Source organism: Argopecten irradians, chromosome 2 (assembly GCF_041381155.1).
Source record: "Argopecten irradians isolate NY chromosome 2, Ai_NY, whole genome shotgun sequence".
Taxonomy (NCBI): Eukaryota; Metazoa; Mollusca; class Bivalvia; order Pectinida; family Pectinidae; genus Argopecten; species Argopecten irradians.
In genome coordinates, this window is record NC_091135.1 from 46,994,479 (window position 1) to 47,015,988 (window position 21,510).

At 34.9% G+C, this 21,510-nt stretch overlaps 1 protein-coding gene across 6 annotated transcripts in view; it reads left to right on the forward strand.

Moving 5' to 3' along the window:
* LOC138315715 (TOX high mobility group box family member 4-like) overlaps positions 1-21,148 on the forward strand; it is an 82,196-nt gene extending 61,048 nt beyond the window's left edge. For 5 of the 6 annotated variants that reach the window (XM_069256948.1, XM_069256947.1, XM_069256944.1 and 2 more), the window contains 8 exons: positions 998-1,483; positions 2,009-2,154; positions 5,924-6,059; positions 11,400-11,480; positions 16,783-16,866; positions 17,234-17,473; positions 17,836-17,966; positions 18,394-21,148. In XM_069256948.1, the coding sequence (XP_069113049.1) occupies positions 998-1,483; positions 2,009-2,154; positions 5,924-6,059; positions 11,400-11,480; positions 16,783-16,866; positions 17,234-17,473; positions 17,836-17,966; positions 18,394-18,454 (1,365 nt within the window). In that variant the 3' untranslated portion in view covers positions 18,455-21,148. The remainder of the gene's footprint in view (positions 1-997; positions 1,484-2,008; positions 2,155-5,923; positions 6,060-11,399; positions 11,481-16,782; positions 16,867-17,233; positions 17,474-17,835; positions 17,967-18,393) is intronic. The other variant, XM_069256946.1, reaches the window with a different exon arrangement.
* Positions 21,149-21,510: the final 362 nt, after the last annotated feature.

Consider the following 21,510-nt stretch of genomic DNA (forward strand, 5'->3'; position numbering starts at 1 on the left):
TCAGTGATCAATTTACATTTATTCTTCATGGGTCCTTTTATCTAAAATATCTAAAAGAATAGGTTATGACCCATTTCCAGCTTTTCTGATATGTATTCTTTCAAAATACTCTGTATATATGCACATAGATTTACTACTGTATGCTTCCATTTCAACAGAGAACTAAGACTTGTGTAAATTAGTTTTCTCTTTCAGTGGTATTTTTTAATTACCAGTACAAAATTCATGTGACAAACATTTCAGCTATTCGTCCCATTTGTCTTTTCTGTGATAAATGATAGCCATGGAGGGTGATGCATTGTTTCATCATTTGTTAATTAGGAACTGTGGAATTACAGATTTTAATACATTATATCATCTAGAGAATGAAAGATTATAATGTATCATCATGTATATATTGCAGATATAGGTTTTATTTGTAGTTCTGTACGGTATATGGTATTGCTTTGTAACAATGGTAACAGAATATATCTATAAACTATGTAATATATGGTTGTGATGTTTCATCTTTTTATTATGGCCACATATTGTGTTACCCAATAAATGGTCATGTCACTATTATATTATCCTCTTCCACCATGATTGTCTCGTAATTTTCTCCAATAAAATAACAAATTCAACATGATACATGATAAAAGATATATATTGACGATTGGTCTGGTTACCTATGTTGATATCGATAGGCAATAAACTTTGGAGGGAAGTCAGAAAATATCTTAATAGATGTGTTGTCTGTTTAAAGGTCGTTTCAAGGTCATTGTTTTAAGAAAATGGTCAGCATGCAATTTCATTATATTACAAATGATGATTTCATTTTCTGAAAAAATGTATAAAAAGAATTTTTTCTGGTGAACTGGATGCTCAGTCAAGGTCACTGCAAAAATGAAAAAGGGGAAAATCCTCTTTGTTTAGGCTACTAAAAAGACAAACTGGTGAACATGTATCCGCTTATTGAGCTTTGCTATTGTAAAACATTCTTCTATTTTCATCTTTTCAGACATTCCACACTCCTAGTTTTGGTGATGAAGATTTTGATATCAACACTTTGACATTACCTCCACAAGTTTCAGATTCTATTTCTCATTCTGAAAACCTCCAGTCCGGATTTACCTCTCAGGCTGTTTTATCTCACCCTCCAACAGGAAACATGGATCTATCGGAGATGTCGCGAAATTCTATGGGAGACCAAATAGTGCCTAAGTTTCCCCCTCAGAACTTTGATGTGCCGGACATTTCTATTACTAACAGTCTACACCCGCCGGCCGTGACCTCCATGGGCACCTACAGTTCTGTAAGTCTGGACACTAACTTAGTGACAAGTGAACCCCTTCAGACCATTAGTCACTCAGATGTACAGAAACATCTGGGATTCCACAGTGTGGCGTCGGGTAAAGGGTCCCCGCCCGCCGGCAGCATCACCTCTCTGTCACCAAACAGGGAAAGTAGTAGCAGTGATAGCGACGACAGTCTACCGTTGGCACAGGTTAGTGCTACTATTTATAAGATTTCGGAATTTCATTAACTCGAACGCTTTAAGCTTGAAAACCCTGTTTATCTCAAAATTATTACCCAATACACTTGACTCGGATACTTGGATAACTTTGTTTTTCAGTATTTCCACTGTCCCACTTACTTCAATAATTGTTTGTATCAGTTAATATCTGAAGACAAGGAAAAATACATCTTAGTAAAAGTTGAAAACCAAATATTTATTCTAACAATGATTTGATGAAAATTTTGTATGAAAAACTTTACATTTTGATAGATCATTAAGAAAAATGTTCAACAAATTGTAAGTTATCTTTTTAGGTCACCAATTCTAATTGCTTTTTGTACATCATCCTTGTAACTGGTACCAAAATTTTCGTCACAGGTGTTTTAACTGCTAATTTAGAGAATCTCATCTTTAATGAGATACAGGTATTGCAATTTTGTAGATTTACTAATGATAAAGCTATTAATAGTGCTTACCTGTAATTAATTAGTGTATTAACACCGGTGTCCACAGTTAGCCGTAATGAAGCGTCAAGCTGCCGCTGCTGCGGCCGCCGCAGCAGCAGCCGGACCTGCCACGACAACAGACGATCAGCCAGTGGCAAAGAAACAGAAAACTCCCAAAAAGAAGAAGAAGAAGGATCCCAATGAACCACAAAAGTAAGGGGGCAGAAAATATTTCATATACAAACCATAAAAGTAAGGGAGCAGAAATTATTTATATACCAACCACAAAAGTAAGGGAGCAGAAATTATTTATATACCAACCACAAAAGTAAGGGAGCAGAAATTATTTTATATACCAACCACAAAAGTAAGGGAGCAGAAATTATTTTATATACCAACCACAAAAGTAAGGGGGCAGAAACTATTTATATACCAACCACAAAAGTAAGGGAGCAGAAATTATTTTATATACCAACCACAAAAGTAAGGGAGCAGAAATATTTAAATTTAGCTGTAATTAACAAATGCTTTGGATATAGAATTTAATTAATTGTTAACTTTTAAAATACATTCTTAACAGACAGATGATCAAGTTTATTCTCCACATATAAGCTGAAGAAAACTGTCTTATCTAAATCCAAATCTTGTTCGCTCATATAATAATTTTACCATGTACTTCAATTCTCTTAGCACGTGAACCTGCCTTAGCAAACACCTCTGTATAAAGACCACCTGCTTGTTAAAACCACTTTCTCTCAGTTTCAAATGGTCAAGTTCAGCACAATTTGACTTGTGTATAAAGACTACTCGGTTATAATGACCACTTCCTTGGTCCCTTTGGTGGTCTTAAGCTTTAAAGAAAAGTTTGATGATCAGAGGGATGGTATCATCATAAAACAACAGTAATATTGCTTTTAGAATTAGCACAGATTTTGGATAAAAAGTGTTTTCTCTGGAAATGGTAATGACCTTCAAATTTTCTGTATTTCATATTAATCTCCCTTGGCACTTCTTTGCTCTATTACAGACCTGTTTTTAATCAAATTCTGAACCCTTGATGCATACTTCATGCTTTCATCTTAGGACATATCTTAAGGGCTGCAGACTTGTTCTACTGACATTGTATGTGTATCCATGAATTGTGCACTTAATTATAAGCTTTGTTAATCGTTGCTGTGCATTGGAAATTATACATTTGTTAATTGTTGTTGTGAATTGGAATTGTCAACTGAGGGTGGTACATTTTTGCTTGATATCTACAATTGTTCCAATAAAAAAAAAACATTTCTGCTTTCATTTTAACATAAATTATCTTTATAATCAGAAAGATGATTAAAAATTCTGTTTGTATGTTATGTATTCTGAAGTTTAGTTGAATTTTATAATCTGGCATTTTGGTTTTATACTTGTTCCCACCGAAGGGATAAGGAAGTGTCCCCGTTTCCCACCTGTTTCGCCCCACCTGTTGTAGCTATGTTCACTCACCTGTAACCAATAAATCTGGGTAGTCATAACTACATCACCTTTAAAGGGCTTGTCAATTACTTTTACGCTCCAGTGCCATAGCAAGGAAATTTACAGAAAATTTGGAAAATTAGTACCGGTAATCAGAATTTTGTCCAGAAGTATCAATGATTTTCAACAACATTGATATTGTTCTGTCCCCAGACTATATTTTGCTGCGTAAGACCCACTGTAAGACTTGCCGCTAATTTGTTTACCTGGGTTGCCATCTGTTGTCAGTTGAAACCAATTATCCCTTTTTAGACAGTTTTTTTTTTCAAGGTCAGCAAGTGTGTCAGTTTTAAGTTTAAAGCACTAAGTTTAAATTTCACAATAATGTAATATAATGCAGATATTAATGTTACTGGGGATACTAAATCTAATCTGTACAATTTCTTCCCTACAGGTTTGTTTTTTACACAAAGCTAACATTTAAAGAAAAGAAAGAAAATAAGAAAACATTTTCTGCTAGCCTGAAGTTGTTTTTAAGCTCCATTACTTCTGTTGCATGCTTTCTGTTATTGCTCTCTAGCATAGATTCCATTCTTACTTGAATCCATCTTATTATTTGTTTGTATCGCCGCAGTAATATCTAGTATAGATATTTTTAAATAGCGCTAATTATAGTAAAAGAAAAGATTTATAAAGAAAATGTTTCTCTTATATTTTGTCTGAAGACATTCAGCTTTGTCGTTTTTGGAAGACGTATGTTGGAAGGGGGAGAAGGGGTAGGCTGTAGTAACATTAGATAATCTCGGTCACCACACCCTCTCATATCTGGTTAGGGAATTAAACACTGGTCAACTAGGTAAAAGGCAGGTGTGTTATCTCTTTGTTTCTCATCCACCTATACAACTAGTCCATGAACATATGGTTTTGAATAGGTCAGGCCTTATTAGGGTTTGTGTTAAAAATGCATGATAGATCTAATAAATTTCCACTTCTTGTTGCATTTATTGAAATTTTGAATTGATAAGTAATCTGGAAACAGACTGGCCAGAATTCCAATACAATAAACCTAGAATTATCAGTGGATTCGTGATGTTCATCTGTCCAATCTCCTGATGAGTAGTAATGGTACTGACATTGATTTTCTGAAAGCCTTAAGACCCATCTCCTAAGAGAACTGAAACAGGCTGCCTTTTTCTTGTCTAATGACTGTTATCAAATCAAATTTTTTTTTAGCAATAAGAAAACCACATTCTATAGGAAGCAGCTGCGCGTGCACTTAAGAGATTTTACAGGATATTAGTTTTAGCCAATTATGACAATGGCCTAATTCTTTTGTCGTTGTTTTGCATGTTCTGTCTCAGAGTTTTTTGGCTAAGTTTTGTTTGTTATGGTAAATTAATGTAGGGATCACTACTTATCACCGTGTTTTTCGCATTGACATTTTGTTTTAATCATCATTTGTAATAGGAACATGCACACCTGATTAATCAGTAGAATTTGGATAATTGCAGTTTCCATAGTTTTAAGACACGTAGGTAGCTTTACAGCATTTTCTCTTTGTGAAGATCTTTTTATATCTGTTATATATTGAACATTAGAACTGCTAAAATAAGTTTGTCATTAGATGCACAAATATTTCAGAAGTTGTCACATAGTTAATCTGTGGTCAGTTGAGTTCTTTTGATGCTCAAAATCTGAAAATGATATTAACATTATCTCAGGTTTGTCAGACCTGTGTAAGCATATGCTCTCTCACAATATCCCATCTTTCTTTCATGGCTTTCTTACAATAACTCATTTGTCTCTTAGTATCACAATAACCCATCTATATCCCACTGACTCTCTCACAATAACCCATCAATATCTCATAGCTTCTCACAATAACCCATTTGTCTCAGTCACACAATAACCCATTTATTTCTCACTTCCTCACAATAACCCATCTGTCTCTCATTATATCACAATAACCCATCTATATCTCACTGACTCTCTCACAATAACCCATCAATATCTCATAGCTTCTCACAATAACCCATTTGTCTCAGTCGCACAATAACCCATTTATTTCTCACTTCCTCACAATAACCCATCTGTCTCTCATTATATCACAATAACCCATATATTTCTCACTCTATCATAATAACCCATTTGTCTCTCAGACTCACAATAACCCATCTACCTCTCATTGTATCACAATAACCCATCTATCTCTCATTCTGTCTCAATAACCATCTATCTCTCATGGTGTCACAATAATCCATCTATCTCTCATTCTGTCACAATAACCATCTATCTCTCATGGTGTCACAATAACCCATCTATCTCTCATTCTGTCACAATAACCCATCTTTCTCTCATTCTATCACAATAACCCATCAATCTCTCATGGTGTCACAATAACCCATCTATCTCTCATTCTATCACAATAACCCATCAATTTCTCACTCACACTATAACCTGTCTGTCTCATTTTTTTTACCTTTGTTGTCACTTTATTTAACCACCTCATGTATTTCTCACTTTTCAGACCTGTGTCAGCGTATGCACTGTTTTTCCGTGACACACAAGCAGCCATCAAGGGCCAGAATCCCAACGCAAGCTTTGGAGAAGTGTCAAAGATCGTAGCCTCAATGTGGGATGGTCTAGATCCGGAACACAAGAGTGTAAGTTATCTAATTTGTATCCAGTCACATTTAAAACAGGCTGGTTTTTATCTCACTCATTTACAACATGAGACTTGGTTGATCATGGGAATTGGACATATTGGATATTTTGTCTGAAGAAAAATCTGACTTGGACGGGCAACTGGGGGTATATAAAACAAGAGATCCCAGAGGGATCTTGGTGCCCACCAAAGAATGATCTATGTCTGACAATGGATAGAGGGATCTTTTCTCTGCTTTTCAAACTTTGACTACATCCTACATATAAAATTTGAGACAAATCGCTTCAGTACTTTCTGAGAAATAGCGGAAACAAACTTCATTTATCAAAATCCAAGATTGCGACATGTCAGCCAACTTGTTCACCAAATGGTCCCAAAATGTAATATGCACAACTAGGGTCCTAGGGGAACTTGCACATGAAATTTGAGATAGATTTCTTCAGTACTTTCTGAGAAATAGCGGTAACAAACTTCAACAATCATAATTCATCAATTGTTCGTCGGTCGGTCCTAAAATGCATTATGCACAAGTATGGCCCTAGAGGAACCTGCACATAAGATACAAGACAAATCCCTTCCGTTCTTTCTGAGAAATAGCGGTAACAAACTTCAACTATCAAAATTCAACATGGCGGCCTTTCGGCCATCTTGTTCACTGATCAGTCCTAAATACATTATGCACAATTTGGGCCCTTTTATAGGGGACCTGCATATGAAATTTGAGACCGATCCCTTCAATACTTTCTGAGAAATAGCGGGAACAAACTGCAACTATCAAAATTTAAGATAGCGGCCTGTAGGCCATCTTGTTGACCGATCGGTCCCAGTACTCTCTGCGAAATAGCAGTAACAAGAATTGTTAACGGACGGACCTCGGACGAAAGGCGATTTGAATAGCCCACCATCTGATAATGGTGGGCTAAAAACCTCTGCAATATTTGCACTGGTATGACTGGTACAAGTTTTGGGGAATTGTCTTACTGTTTTTAATAAAGGTAAAGGATAATACGATGACATTCGTTTTTAAGTCACAGTAAGGGTTGAAATTTTTTGTATTTAATACAAGAGTCCCAATTACCCTCCTACCTGAAATGTCTAGTTGTTTTTATACCCACACAGCACTCTATATTCCTTAGGTCTTCTAACAAAGATAAAACTGACCATGGTACTGGCCAGTCTATACTGACCAGGGGTCAGTGATGGGGTGGATTTGTTTGTAGGCGAATGGGTCCCACGACCATGTAACCAGAGTATGAACTCTGTTGAACTCTTGACCATGTTTGTGCGGCCATAATTATAGATGGAGTCTTGATATGTTTATTATAGCTGTTTGTGGTCAGTAATCACATTGGTCAGATCTCAATCAGCTTAATTAAAGGCGGTAACTTCAGGTCATACAGGAGTGCAAATTATACTAATTAAGGCACAACATATATATATATATGGATAACATAAATACTTGTTATACAAATCTTTGTTGATTATGTATAAACTTGAAACCATAAACTCCAAGTACCTGTTTTACAGCAATTTACAGAGTTATCTCCACTTGTATGTGGGTATTGATTGTTCAGAGAAAATGATTTAATTTTTATGCACGAAATAATGACATAAAAATCATTACCTGCCTGCAGGAGGAGATAACTCTGTAATGAGAGCTAATACACTGAAAGCATACTGATTTTACAAGTGTATACTGATTATACAATGATATACTGATTCTGTTCTAGTAATATAATTATTTACTGATGATGTAAACTTTTAAAACACTGATTACTATCAACCAACTTTTTTCACGTGTCTACTCATTTTCGCAAAGATTACTTTTCGCAAATTTTGAAATTAATGTAAAAATATATATCAATATAAGCAAGGTTCATATGCATTCGTGAAGATATATATACATTTGCAAATTTAATGTGATCGCGCTATTTGCATAAGTAAATTGCACATGAAAAAGGTTGGTTTACAGTATACAACTAAAAGAAATCTTACAAACACATAACAGATAATGATCATGCAGCTATACTGATATTATACTGATATCATGCTGATAAGATGCAGCAGAAACTGTATACAATTGACCCTCGGTAATCTAAAACACTAGCTGGACTCCTTGTTATCATGGGTCTTGTGTGTGCTGATAGTATGCTGATGTGATACATACTTCAAATAATTGATTACTGGGAAACTGAAAGTAGAATGGAAATATACTGCTTACAGCTATATGTAACAATTATGATAAACATAATGAAAAAATGTAACTGCACTTCATACAGTTTCATGTTACATGCATAATTACAATCTCTGAAGGACAGGCAGATTAATGTTTAATTGCCCCATTTTTTAAGGGAATTTGGGATAGTTCTATCTAGATAATGACATTTTATAGCTGAATTTATCCATACAGCAGTGAAATCTAATGTTACATAAATGTTCAAATGGATGTAAAGTATTGAAAATTTACGACTATTAAGTCTATTTAGGGGTGATAACTACCCATTTTACCCTGTTAATAGGCTGCGGTGTATATATGAGACCAGACCATTACCTTCAGTAATGAGTGGCACTATGGATGATTACCATGGACATGGCTATAATTAGCTTACCAAACACAAGTTAAATGTATTATTAATCAGAGATATATTTAATCATTTCTCGATGTATAAACTCTACTTTCTTAAAATAATTGGAGGAGAAATGACTGTAATCATTAGCGTTGTTCTACTCGTCTGGACTAATGATAGTTTAATCCACAGCCTGTTAATCACACTGACTGGGTTTATAGGACGATGGTCAGTACGATGGTCAGTATGTATGGCAGTACAATAAATCCCCATATGCTTCATAAAATATTAATGTGTGGTATTTTGGTGGTTCACCATCAATTTGGTCGGTAGTTATCGGACCACAATGACAGGCCATCATTGTTGATGGTCAGTATTTATGATAATGACCGATCTGATCACACGATTCATTCTCGGTGTAGAACGGTCAATGCTAGACCTTTTAATGGACACCAAGTCCATTTCAAATTTATAATTCTATCATCATTTCTAGTGGTATCTTAATTTTGATCTGGATCAAGGTCAAATCAACACGAAGAAAAGGTCAAAGTTCAAATTTATTGAATAACAAGTCAAGTACATGTATCAACATTTCTTTATATCAGCATTTTTTTGTGTTAATGTAGGAAAAGATGTCATCTTTACAATATGCCTCAATATCTTAATGCATCATTTTATGAATTAGAATATAACATAGGCAAAATCTAAATTTTAAAATCTCATTAAAAATAAAAAAGAACACACAATACTGAATGGGTGCATCAATTGTAGTTGTCATAGAAACCATTTGTGCACATATGTATAGACTAACCTCATCTCCAAGACAACAGGGGCCTGATAAAACCACAAGTTATCAAACCTCAAGGTAGATTAGAGTCTATATCTTTGATTTAGGTTGAAGTTTTATCAAAACCAATAAAATATTTTGAAATGGAAAAAAAAATGAAGGAGTATATTGACAGTAATTGTGACACGTATCTAGCACAAACATGTGTTGTTTAAATGACTATATATGTAAGCTTTGTACTGTAGTCAAAAGTCTTTCATTATCATTATAAATGACAATTGAATGTGCCCTTTTCTCGTGTGTTATGGTTGTAGTGCATTTGCCCCTATTTGAAAATTATTCTGATAACAATATGGATTCTCCATAGCTGTGTACAGCCAAAGGACTACATACAAGGGGACAATAGGGACCGTGGGGTATACACACAGAGGGAGACAATGGAGCCATTGTCTTTTATACTCAGCCTCAGCTGCAGCAGGTGGCTTTGGCTTCTAAAGATCTACTCAATCATAACCCCTGAGTCATGTTTGTGCTGGAAATATTGGCCCTAGATTTCAAATTAAGATCTTAGATGTTATGAGCAGTTACCATAGCAATGACATTCATTTCATTCTGTTTAAGTGTGCTTTATTGACATTAATTGGAGTGCAGTGCCATTTGAGGGAAAAATCCATGTTGACTTGATTTGTGTATTATTTGTTGTCAGCTTGTAGGGTTTTAATCCTTGTATATTTGTACGAGAAATCAAGGGATGATCCCAGTATTTGACAGATCACAAAAATGATCAATTGTCTCAAAATTTACATAGGGAATGGTAATGTGCTTTTAAAATAATGAAAAACTCCCATGAAAATGTGGAAGTGTCTTTTATTGTGCCTCCTGGAAATAGAAGTAGCTGTGAGAATTGAATTTAAACTGTCAATGGATTTCCCAGCATGTCTCAGACTGATTGATGGGATAGGAGTAGAAGGTCTGCACCATCATCGTACCACTCATCTCTTAAACACAACTGTCACATTCCCCACATTTACATTTAATTCTGTTTATCAATAATGGTTTGTAATTTCGATTTTCTCGGTAAAAGATATAATAACATAAAAAGTATTTTTCATATTTTTAAAGCAATTCACCAATTTCATAAATTGATAACAATAAGACATTGAGATGTTTTAACTGATTTTTGTGATGCAATATTAGGTTACTGTAAGTATTTTGTAATTACTCACAATATGAACTATGAAATAAATCTAGACTGCATGTATTAATTTAATAAAATGATATCTGTTTGCAATGTTTATTTGATCAATAAATTCTTTTTTCAACTTTTAAAATCATTTTTTGTTTAGAGCTTTGCTATTATTTTGAAGACAAACTTGTATACCACCCTCATGAAGGGGGAAATGTACACATTATACTGGAACCAGCTTGTATGTCTGTCAGTTCATAGAAAAACAATTGTCCAAGGAACTCTTACTAAACTACTGGGACAATTTCAATGACACTTGGCAGAAAGGTTTGGGACCACTTGTAGAGTACATGGAGGTTTCATATTTTCGGTTGCCATGTAAACCAGTTCACTATAGACAGGTTTTCTAAAATGACCAATGACCCATTAGATTTAGACCAAATTTGTTCAAACTTGGTCAATTATTGTAACTTAGGAATGTTGATAATTTGACACATCACATGTTTCAATAACAGTTACCATGGAAACAAAATGGAGGAGCATGGAACTGCTTACTGAGGAACTGGTATTTGCCATTAAGGCTTGTAGTTCTAGTTGCTGTGCGCTTGCACTACAACATGTAACAATAACACATTCAGTTTTATTTGTGGCTATTAATCCTTTGTGAGAACCGCATCATAATGAAAAATTGTTAAAATATATCTTGTATTTTTTTTGTAGTCAATCCATCTCTACCTATAGCTATCTTTTTTCTTTGCAAAGGTTTTAATTTTGCATTTGTTTCTATCTTTGTTTTAGAACTACAAGAAGAAGAATGAGAATGCAAAGAAAGAGTACCTGAAGCAACTTGCTACGTATAGAGCCAGTCTGGTATGCCAGGTAAGGAGGAGATCAAGCTGTACTATCACTGTTGTCAATCATTACTGTTGTCAATTATTACTGTTATCAATCATTACGGCTGTATTTGGAATATGTACTATAACATGTGTTAAAATAATTATTTTTCTGTATTTAGTTTTGAAGGAGGGGGAGGGAGTGTTGAATGATATTATGTATATTTCTCTCTCTCTCTCCTTTGCTTTCCTTTTCTTTTTCCTTAATTTTTCATATCAACAGTTTTGTATTCGAACATAAAAAATCAAAACTACAATATCCCTATTCATCTGTCATGCAGATTTTTCCAAACACAATAAGGTATACACTTAGAATGTAAATTAAAAGCTTTTTACCCAGTTAAGATAATGATGTATTAGGGCATCAGGACGTTGCCAGGGGGACGGTTTGAAGGTATCAGGTTGTCTGTCGGGTCTTTGTTAGGGAGATGATGGGCCATTAGTGATTATTTTGTATGATTTACAATGATGTGGGGGACAGGTGCTACAACATCAGGTCACACTCGCCCTTTGTCTTCTGCTTAGTGCTAACTTTCTAATTACAGGTTAAGTAGGCAAACCTGATACTTGACAAGGCTCTGTAGTTCATACTGATTATTGGTAAAGAGGGGAAAAAACAGCTCAAAGAGTTCAATGTCTCTGGTATTAAACACAATTAGGTACTGGTACCTCCTCATATCACAAGTATACATTCTAAGTCACCTGTTGAAATCTTTACTGACAAACATCAGCATTTTTTCACAGGTTAAGACAAAAGCGTGTACTAATGACCTTCCTCAATCTGTTGTCTATCTAGCTGTTTGTTTAAGTACTTTCTTGCATATTTTTCCCAATAGCTGCTCCTAGGTCCTCACATGGCCAGTGCTCCCAACAGTTTATAAACAAATCTATATGCCAGGGATAAATTCAAGGTGTGGAAAAATCTGCATGACAGATTAATAGAGATATTGTAGTTTTTATTTTTGTTGTTTGAATACAAAACTGTTGAAACAATCTTCTCCTTCATATGTTAATGGTTTAAGATCAAGATTTTGACTTCGTTTCATTAGATGTAAACGTGGGTATCAAATTTGTTTGAGAATATTTTTTTTATAATTATTATGGATTTATATTAAAAATTTACTACTAACAACGTTAAAAAGTCACTTTGGCCCATATCTTATCTGCAGGGTTCAAAATTATCATAGGAAAACAGTTTTAAAAATCAATCCATGCTCATTGTCACAATGATTTTAACTACACAGACTATGATTAAAAGATTAAAAGTTTGAGCTGGGGTCAACTTCTGCAACCTTCTCAACTGTACTTAAATGTTTTGCAGAATGAAACAGAGTTGAAGTACATATATTTTTTTTCAAAATACAAAAACTGGTAGCTTTTTATAGGATACAAGTTTTCCAGCTTATTAATTTAAATTTCTTTAAAGGACTAGATATGGTAATGACTCTTTTTGGCCCCTAAATCTACCAAATTTCAAATGAAGTATTTAGAAATTAAGTTGCCTGATAAAAACTTAATAATATTTTTGTTGTGTTGACAGAAAGTATGTTTTTGTTATGGTGACTTTGCATAAATTATGCAAATTTGAAAATTTGGTCAATTTTGGCCTATTGTTTTTATATTTTTCTTTTGAAAGCAATAGAGCACAACTTAGAACAAACTTTATATTTTAAGGGAATTACCAGCCATGAAGAATACATCATTTTGAGAAATATGAAGTTTGTTCTAGAATGTGCTCTATGTTAACTAGATGAAAAACTGCATAAAAAAAGGCCAATTTTGATGAAATTTTCACATTTTACATAATTTATGTATAATAAAAATGGTTGCCATGGCAACTAGAACTGCTATATTACCTAATAGCACTATCAAATATGTCAGGTATGTAGTTAATATTTGAAATGCAAGATTAACATCTTAAAATAACAGACTTTGAAAAATAGCGGATTTTGGGGGCCACAAAAAACCCTTACCATACCTAGTCCAATATTTTTTTCTATTTAGCTGCGTAAGTGGAAAAACAACTCGTTATTGAAAATCACAAAAAAATGTCATCATTCTTTTGTAAAGCTGGTAATATTACCTTTATGATGGTGATTTCCTGGTAGTGTTAGAGGATTAATGACAATAGGCGAGTGTCCCTATTGGTCCAATGATAAATTGTCCAGTAATGAAAACTATACCTAGTATAACTACATCCTGTTAAAGCTGGTTTTTTCTTCTTCTTTTTTTTTTTTTTTTTTTAATTTTTTTTTTTTTTTTTTATATCCGATTATTGTCAATTTTTATTGTTCCACATTTCCAAATAAATTGAAGTTTTGTTTGGAAACAATTTGATATCTGTTGATATTGAATATTTATGTTGGTTGTAAATTGGCATCTGCATGTGATATTGTATGGGGACGCCTGAGCAGGTGCAGTGGTGAGTTTATGGCGGTAGCATGTTATGAAATAGAATACCTGGTACCTGGCATAGTGTTACCATGTAGTTACTAGGGCTGATTTATGGCCAGGAATAATTCCTTCCTCTAACCGACCTCCTACATCCTGGTCTACATTCATAATGTGCTGTTAGATCAGAATCTTCATCATGTTATTGGCCGTGTTAATGGCTGCTGTGGTGGCCAGGTGGTTAGGGTGTCTGATATTATAACATTACTCAGCCTCTAGGTCAAGTTGGGGGAATGGTTAAGGTGTCTGCCATCCTATTCCATCAACATTTTCTGCTCCTGGTCAGGATAGCTAAGTAGTTTGACATTTTCCACCTGCTTCTTACCTCTACACTATATGTTGGTCAAGTGGTTAAGGTGTATGATATTCTAATGCAGGAGTCAGGTGTTCTTGAATTTATGATCCACAAGTCAATTGCTTCTGTTGTTATGATAATAGTAATAACCAGGGTTGAGCCATAGTTAGTGTACAGACAACCAGGGTTCATTTGTATTTCTATGGTTACTGTACAGAAGCCAGGGTTCGGTTGTATTTATATGGTTACTGCACAGAAGCCAGGGGTCAGTTGTATTTATATGGTTACTGTACAGAAGCCAGGGGTCAGTTGTATTTATATGGTTACTGTACAGAAGCCAGGGGTCAGTTGTATTTATATGGTTACTGTACAGAAGCCAGGGGTCAGTTGTATTTATATGGTTACTGTACAGAAGCCAGGGGTCAGTTGTATTTATATGGTTACTGTACAGAAAACCAGGGGTCAGTTGTATTTCTATGGTTACTGTACATAAACCAGGGGTCAGTTGTATTGTTATGGTTACTGTACAGACAACCAGGGGTCAGTTGTATTTCTATGGTTACTGTACAGACAACCAGGGGTCAGTTGTATTTATATGGTTACTGTACATAAACCAGGGGTCAGTTGTATTGTTATGGTTACTGTACAGACAACCAGGGGTCAGTTGTATTTATATGGTTACTGTACAGAAACCAGGGGTCAGTTGTATTGTTATGGTTACTGTACAGACAACCAGGGGTCAGTTGTATTTATATGGTTACTGTACACACAACCAGGGGTCAGTTGTATTGTTATGGTTACTTAAGAAACCAAGTAAATCTGAAGAGAAATTTTTGAAAAGTTCTTGGAGAATATATTGAATCGTCAATACCAGAAAGAGCGATGAAACTAAATTGTGCTTGGATAAAAAAAATCCCACTTAGTCTTTGTACCAGCTATACAGCAGTGCTTATTTACCTGTACAGTAGCCATGCTATATAGCAGTGCTTATTTACCTGTACAGAAGCCATGCTATATAGCAGTGCAGAATATAAGCCTACTATACCTTTCGGCCGGTACGAATTGGTACCTATGTGTCGTAGTGGAGCACTGCCTCCGAAAATCACTCGGGCATAGTTTTATACTTTTTGTAGGTTTCCAATTATTTTATGCGTATACATGCATTTACATATTATTTTTGTCCAAAACAAACATAACTACCATTCTTAATATCTACCGTACCACTCACAAGACGTCAATGCACAATTTGTGGACTTGCCGTATAAATTCCCTTCAGAAAGACCTTCAAATGTATTATGTAAAAAAAATAATGCCTCGGTGAGAATTTGATATTTATGTGGTTCATTTTTATTGCCTAGTAGGTAAGCGATATCAGCAAGTACGATAAAATTAAACAAGTATAGTCTTCATTTACCTGTACAGAAGCCATGCTACAGAAGCGCTATATAGCAGTGCTTATTTACCTGTACAGAAGCCATGCTATATAGCAGTGCTTATTTACCTGTACAGAAGCCATGCTATATAGCAGTGCTTATTTACCTGTACAGAAGCCATGCTATATAGTAGTCCTTATTTACCTGTACAGAAGCCATGCTATATAGCAGTGCTTATTGACCTGTACAGAGGCCCTTCAATATAGCAGTGCTTATTGACCTGTACAGAAACCATGCTATATGGCAGTGCTTATTGACCTGTACAGAAGCCATGCTATATAGAAGTTCTTATTGACCTGCCCAGAAGCCATGCTATATAGCAGTGCTTATTTACCCGTACAGTAGCCATGCTATATAGCAGTGCTTATTTACCCGTACAGAAGCCATGCTATATAGCAGTGCTTATTTACCTGTACAGAAGCCATGCTATATAGCAGTGCTTATTTACCTGTACAGAAGTCATGCTATATAGCAGTGCTTATTTACCCGTACAGAAGCCATGCTATATAGCAGTGCTTATTTACCTGTACAGAAGTCATGCTATATACCAGTGCTTATTTACCTGTACTGAAGCCATGCTATATAGCAGTGCTTATTTACCTGTACAGAAGCCATGCTATATAGCAGTGCTTATTTACCTGTACAGAAGCCATGCTATATAGCAGTGCTTATTTACCTGTACAGAAGCCATGCTATATAGCAGTGCTTATTTACCCGTACAGAAGCCATGCTATATAGCAGTGCTTATTTACCTGTACTGAAGCCATGCTATATAGCAGTGCTTATTTACCTGTACAGAAGCCATGCTATATAGCAGTGCTTATTTACCTGTACTGAAGCCATGCTATATAGCAGTGCTTATTTACCTGTACTGAAGCCATGCTATATAGCAGTGCTTATTTACCTGTACAGAAGCCATGCTATATAGCAGTGCTTATTTACCCGTACAGAAGCCATGCTATATAGTAGTGCTTATTTACCTGTACAGAAGCCATGCTATATAGTAGTACTTATTTACCTGTACAGAAGCTGTGCTTTTTTACCTGTACACAGATACTGAAAGAGAAGCAATATATATATAGTACTAAGTGTGATGTGTTTCCTTCTAGGCTGCCCTGGATGAGGGGAGTAAGTTGTCTGTTAAACCAATCACAACGCGGAGTGGTCGCCAACAGTTACGCTCTAACATCCAGGTACACACAGGGCGATTAACTGGAATCTTATCAGCTAAAACTAGTTATGAGTATTTGATGTTCGACCCATTATGAATTATATACAATTTGGTGAAATCTGTTGGTGAAGGTGGTGGGCTTCAAATGTGTGTCAGGAACTGATTTAGGAGAGTTTTGATAGAATGGTTCATATATCAGATGGCAGGTGTATGTATGAGACACAGGAACAGTGAGATGAAATGTTTATATAGGAATGGAAGGGGCATGCAAATTATTCTGATGAATGAATATATATGAGAAAATCAGTAAGTATTGTATTAGTATTATGATAGTTGATATTAAACCATGTGTTTTATTTACATTTGCTGATGATGTGTTTGTGTTACAGAGTGGTCCAGATGAAGGCACCGGTCTAAATGTGGTGCCCCTCCCCACACGCGGCACCCGCTCACACCTACAACATAATCAGTCAGTAGCCACCTCGCCACAGAACAGTTTGTCACCACCACAGGATCACATGATGGGTCACATGACCACCAGTCCACCGTACCAGGCAGGATACACAAGCCCACCTCAGTACAGGAACATCCCGGAGATCGCCCCGGCACCTCCAAGCATGGAAATGATGGTGAGTAATGCTATAAGTGTACCTTCTGTATGGAAACGGAAGAAGTCAATATGATTTATGCCATACTTCACATATAGCAAAGTCCTATTTAAACTGAATTTGATTAACAAGCATCTGACTGACAAAGACAAGTTGGATTATGTATATAATGTTAATGGGAGAAATGTTGGTTGTAAACTTTTACTACCCAAATGGCAGCTCCAACTGTATGTTTCCCATGGGGGTCAGAAATATATGGGTCACCTACTTGTGGTCTAGTAATCCTGAACTCTGGGGATTTTGAAATGTATTAAATGCTGTTTTGGCAATAATAAGGTTTTATAAGACAAATTATTAGAACTTGTCATCATTATATATCATAGGATGGTTGTAACCAGGCGATGCCCTATAATTCTAAGTGGTGTATCAGGAATGGCTGTACTAACACGACACTGGACAACCCAGGCTGGGACAACGAGTACTGCAGCAATGAGTGTGTCGTCAGTCATTGCAGGTTCGCCCATTATCTTTCTCTCACATATCCCTTTTGTGTATAAATCTCGTTTATTGCAACAGTAAAATGATTTTATGGAAACAATTAAATGATGTAGTTGCAACAGTATCACTACAACCAGATTAAGATTTTGAACATTTTTACCATCTAATGAGAGAAAAGTATCATTTTTTACTTGCTGACATGACGATGAAACTTTCAAACCTTAAAGTAACTTTCTTGACTGTCAAACCCTTTGCAGTGAATAAGTTTAGGTAATATAAGAATATTCATCACTCTAATTAAGTTTGAGGTATCCCAATCACACTATCATCAGAGATGTATTATCAATCAATTGTACATCCTTCTCAACACCTTACAATCTAGTGTAATTCTGTGTAGTTTTAGGATGTTTGATGATATATACATTTCTGTTTTATCTTTCCAGGGATGTATTCACAGCCTGGGCTGCCTCTAGACAAGGGTCCAATTCATTTCCTGTCAAATAGACATTGAACTTACTACGGCGGGAAAATTCTGTCCATGATGTGGACAATAAAGCTGCCGCTGGTTTATTTTTGTGATGATTGCTGGTGTTAAATAGAATGCCACAATGGAGGGACCCACGGGATCACTACAGGAACCAAGGACATTCCTGGAATGAAAACATTGATCAAAATGATCCTTGAGGAAACATTGACGAAATTTATGTGGCACTTTTTAATATGTAAGAGACACCAAAGAATGAGCATCATAGAGACTCTAATGTGATGATGTTTTATTTATCAAGTGAGATAACAGGTGTGCTTGACCTCTGTTAAAGTTTGTTGGACATGATGTTAAATACCTGTGTCTGGAACAATATGGCATCAGCCAACAGAGATAGGAAGTCTTAATTATGATTGATCACTTTATACACCAGCCACACAAACATGTAGGTGTGAATGTCATCACTATAAACTTAAAAGTTCACAATCTAACTTAATCATAAATATTTCATATGGTGGAAAATGTTTAAAAAGAACTTTATGATAGCTGAAAATGAAAAAATAAAATTCTGATGCCTCACTTGATGCAGGTGTGTCGCCTCATGTAATATATAAACACTGCGTGTGGGATGGCTGATAAACACATGTGCATAATATGTGATGGACATATGAATATGCCATTTAGATTTTATTTGAAAATGATTGGTGTTATTGGGACAGTCATATTCCCTGTAGTGAACTGTTCTATTGATGGGCTACACCAGCACGGTGTTGTGCTATTGATTTTGTGGGAGGACCTCTGGGGTCCAGCATGAATCATGACGATCAGTACAAAATGATGGATTTCTTTTTCCTCCAATTCAATTTTGTTTGTGCCATTCAATTAACCTTTTTGTTTGTCATAGTTTTTCTTCATTTATTTACAGTATCATATGTCAAGATTTCCACCCATGCCTCAAACTTAGTGTCTGTTGCGTTTGATATCTACTGATTCAAACTTTTGATTCTTTATTAATTTTTCAGCAAAGATGTATATCAAACTCCCCATGTGTTCAATCCCAATAAATACATCATGTAAATTAATTGTAGCTGTGAGGTATTGATTGGTTTTTTTGGTACAAGGGGAGCAACTTTGTCATATTTATACAATGATTTAAGGGGAATAACTCTTACAACTTTGTTTTGGAGATTCAATTGTATCGTTAAATTTAAATGATGTGCTTAATTAATCTGCTCAATGTATATTTCATTGTTCTTTATATGTATTGACATTTGTTGTTCATCAATGTATGTTTAAAGCACACATTCCTGTTTTGTTTAAATTGAAGAAAAAATTTGTGATATTTTTGAAAATATTGTGAATTTGATCAGATATTTCCGCAACTAAATACATGCGTTTTCTACTATTTAGATTTTAATTGTTAATTTTTTTCTGTTGAACAAGAAATTAGAACTTTGAGAATGCTTAAACAGTAATCAATACCTGATTTTTTTTCCAATAGAATTGGATGAAGAAACAGAAATAAAATAAAAAAGAACATTCTTTCTATAAACAGTGTGATGTGCAATGGACGTGTGATGATCTAATTAAGCCAGCCATACATACACTTGATCAAGTAATTCTCTGTTGCTTTATTTACTTATGTGTAGTTTAGTTGATTGTTACTTATTATGTATTACAGATGCTGAGCCCACAGGATGAAAGTTATTGCCCATATTAGAACATGTATTTATAATTGATTGTGTTTGACATATGTTTTCCTCTGTTGATTAATGCTTATTTATAATATCAGATATTTTATGTTCCTTTGTAGCTTTATTTTGTAGTGGAGAAATGTTGGTAAACTTAAAACTTTGGCTAGTGTTGAGGAATGTTCATACTGATTGTTTTTTCTTTATCAAGTATCTTATTTAATTATTACCTTTTTTTTTTTTTTTTTTTTTTGAAGAACGAGTCGGGGAAACTTTCTATTAAAACTTTCTAGATTTCCTATGCCCTAATGCTAATCATAATAGGTTGACTGCCTTGAGGGGCATCGCAAGCACAAATATAATCAAAAATCACCCTGGTGTATAAATTTTACAAGGCATTTATCATAGAATTTTTATAGGAGGAATATTTATTTGAAAAAAATTGTGTATTAAGGAAAGGAAATCACAAAATCATTCAGCAGTTGAGAAAAGTTAGTGTCCAAAAAATAACAGAGATTCTGAATGTGATTATCAAGCCTCTTTCATCGTTCCTTTTGTCACATGATCAGAATTGTAGACCTGTCTCACCATCAGTGTGTTTCTCCATTTGACAATATATGTCATCTAGTCCATCGATACCTGGTAGTATGGTCCAGTTACCTCCCTTACTTCATCTGTGGGTTATTTGGTCTCCCCTAGCAACCTAAAGGAGCCGTTAAAATTTTGAAAGAAATAGATAAGTCATTCCTGAATAGATTAGCAAGGAACCATTTTGTTTTTGTAATAAGTTATTGTTTTACAGCAATTAAATTTTCAGTATCTGTTATTGTTGTGTGATGTCAGCACAGAGATGGAAATCAACCAGGTTGCTATAGCAACTATTTTTTTTGTTTTTTGTGTTCATACATTGTGCCTTTTATTTCAATGTTCTGTACCAAATGGAAAACTATACTAGAGTTTGATATTTTGTTGAAAATTCACCCAATTTCAATCTATAAGAATAAAAGATATTGCAAAATGACATTTGTTGAAGCCTTCATCATTTTAAGATATACACAATTGACATTCACTTTGACTTTTAAACTTTGACACAGACATTTGACATGGAAAGATTCTTCCTTGGAAGTCTTGTAATAAAATTATAATATGGCGTGTGTGCAGCATTGTTTCATCAGCTGCATCAACATGAACAATTAGGAGTTATCTTTCTTTGATTATAAAGATAAGAAGGAAATGGTGGTAACCTGACATAGATTGTGTATGAATCAAGGATGTTAAAAATTCTTGACAAAATAAAGACATCTCTAACAAACGTTCATGATACTCTGGATAAAAATTAAATCCAACCAACAATAATCAATAGCTGAACTATGAAAGCAATCCTA